The sequence below is a fragment of the Alosa sapidissima genome, unplaced genomic scaffold (genome assembly GCF_018492685.1).
Source record: "Alosa sapidissima isolate fAloSap1 unplaced genomic scaffold, fAloSap1.pri scaffold_61_multi, whole genome shotgun sequence".
Classification (NCBI taxonomy): domain Eukaryota; kingdom Metazoa; phylum Chordata; class Actinopteri; order Clupeiformes; family Clupeidae; genus Alosa; species Alosa sapidissima.
Genome location: NW_024582157.1, coordinates 217501 through 220000, shown reverse-complemented (window position 1 = coordinate 220000; position 2500 = coordinate 217501). Strand labels below are relative to the sequence as shown.

Below are 2500 nucleotides of genomic sequence, written 5' to 3'. Positions count from 1 at the left end.
ACAACAGGTTTAGAGGGTGGTTCTCCTCTTCTCCAGTTCCCCATCCACCACAGTTTTAAAGTGTTCATAGCTGGTGTATGTTACACCTTCGAAGCCAGATGTGGTGGACATATTGGTGGAGGGACAAAAGGTGAAGATTTTCTGGCTGCTTCCAGCCACCTTGTCTTTGGAAGGGGTGTATTTCTTCCGCTGCCCCCCACACTGCGGCACCTTGCAAGCCCCACATGGCTTATTGGACTTGTTGGGCATAACAGGTTTCACTGCGGGAGGACAGGGTGGGAGGACAGGGAGGAAGACTGGGTTGGCAGATGGCAGCAACCTCACTGATGGAGCCTGTGGTTGGGTTGGCAGCACCAGGAGGACAGGTGCTTTTGCCACGGCAGATGGCACGTAGGATGCAGTGGCAGGCTTGGGCTGGATACAGCGGTTTGAAGGCCCTGGTTGACAGTCTGGCTGTGGGTCTTCAAAGTCCAACCTGTAAATATAAAAGAAAAAAAACACACAAGCACAATACTGTGAGTATCATATACAATAATACAGTGTCATACAGTACAGCTCCCAGTGTGCTGTGTGCTCATTGGGAAAAGATATATATAAAAAACTTCATAGCAATACAAATCTGATAAAATCTTTTATAATAAATGAGACTCTTTAGTGGTGAGAACCTTATAAGTATGGGTGTGCATTAACATTTTACTCTACACAAAAAAATAAATGGATAAAGTGAGCGAAGAGCTTACCTCCGCTTTTCCCCACGCCTTTTGCCAGCGACATGGTGAGGCTCCTGGTACTGCACCTGAGGTCTATCTGGTGGTGGCAGTGACGACGGCAGAGCAGGGGCATCAGGCATTGGTTGGCCTGACAGAACATTCCGATGAGTCTTCACTCTTGGCCTGACCGTTGCCCTGAAGTTGGCCATCTTCTCCTCCCTCCTGAAAAAGTTGCTGATGGACTTGACGTTTATGTTGGGCAGCGGGATGGCGAGGCTGCCCACGACCGGGTCGTCCCTCACTCTGTCGGCAATCCTCTTGTACTGGCCTTTGATGGATGAGGTCAGCTTGCTGGGAGACGAGTGGAATTTGCTGCAGGTGGGTCATGACGAGCTGGCCTCTCCACATCTCCCCTCCGGCCTTTTTGGCAGCGGCCTCCGCCTTCACAGGGTCCAGCCAGGTCGGGTCCACCTTCTTGTTAGGGTTGCCTGCCTCAGCCTTGGCAGCTACCGTACACATCATCCGGGCCTCTCCCTGCCTGTACATGGGGATGCGGGGGTACTGGTGCTGCTTCAGATGTAGGTCAAGCTGGGGCTTGGTCGAGAAGCTCTTCCCACACACGTCACAGGCATGCTGTTTAGGGTCGTGAAGCTTCATGTGGCGTGTAAGGTTGGACTTCAGAGTAAACCTCTTGTTGCACACCTCACACTCATAGCTATCATGGCCCTCCATTCTTTCTGGTAATGTAAACACAGGTAATAGGGATCAGTGATGACTGTTCATTTAACTTTCCAACAAGTGACTGTAACAAAACTTTTAAACATGGCTCATTTGCAGTTAGTAGTCATCATATAAATAAGGTCAAAGCAAGAGAGCCATGTTATTTATTTAAACTGGATGACAGGCTTTTATTACATCTCACGGGATGTGTGTGTAAATACTAATCACTGCACATATTAGTTTGATAGTGGTGTACTCATTAACACAGCTTAAAAATCAGGTGTTGTGTTTACACATCCAAAGCATATTTAGACCTCGAATTTCGACTCCACACTGTAGTAACAACATCTACAAAGTCTAAACATGCTAGCCAGATGATCAGATGAGGGCTTAAATACATTTTAGAGACCCTGCAGCCCTCGTAAAAGTAGTAAGCAAAAACAGCCCATTCATTCATCACTTTGTTGTTAGCATGCAAATCGCGGTTGACATGTTTACACTTCTAAAGCATATTTACACATCGAATTGCAACTCCACATTGTTGTAACACCATCTCCATAGTCTTAAGAAGTGGGCTAGAGTTTTCGATCACGTTTTTAATGTAATGTATTTACAGAGATCGTCAGGTCATTACAGTGGCGATTGGTACTTCATTCATTTTCAATGCATTCATGCCAATCGCAGTTGGCATGTTTACACTTCTAAAGCATACTTACACGTCGAATTTCAACTCCAAACTGTTGTAACACCATATCCATGGTCTTAAGAAGTGAGCTAGAGTGTCCGATCACGATTTAAAAGTATTTCCAGAGATCGTCAGATCATTACACTGGCGATTGGTAGAAGCTAGCTCAATCATTCATTTCAATGCATTTAGCTAGCATGCTAATCACGGTCGATATTCGAACAAATCTAAAGCATATTTCAGCTTTACATTTCGAATCCACACAGTAGTAATACATTCTTCAAGGTCCCAACATGTAAAATCAATAGTCTGATCGGATTTTCAACGCATGAGAGAGATCGAACCTAGCTATTTTAATGTAAACAAGCGGTGCTAGCCTAGTTAG

General features: G+C 45.6%; 1 protein-coding gene across 1 annotated transcript in view; it reads right to left on the bottom strand.

Moving 5' to 3' along the window:
• LOC121702552 (arf-GAP with SH3 domain, ANK repeat and PH domain-containing protein 2-like) overlaps positions 1-2500 on the bottom strand; it is a 2857-nt gene that overhangs the window by 134 nt on the left and 223 nt on the right. The window contains exons 2-3 of the mRNA XM_042084203.1: positions 741-1447; positions 1-475 (exon numbers count right to left, since the gene is read on the bottom strand). The exon at positions 1-475 is cut by the window's left edge and continues 134 nt beyond it. Of these exons, the coding sequence (XP_041940137.1) occupies positions 10-475; positions 741-919 (645 nt within the window). The 5' untranslated portion in view covers positions 920-1447 and the 3' untranslated portion in view covers positions 1-9. The remainder of the gene's footprint in view (positions 476-740; positions 1448-2500) is intronic.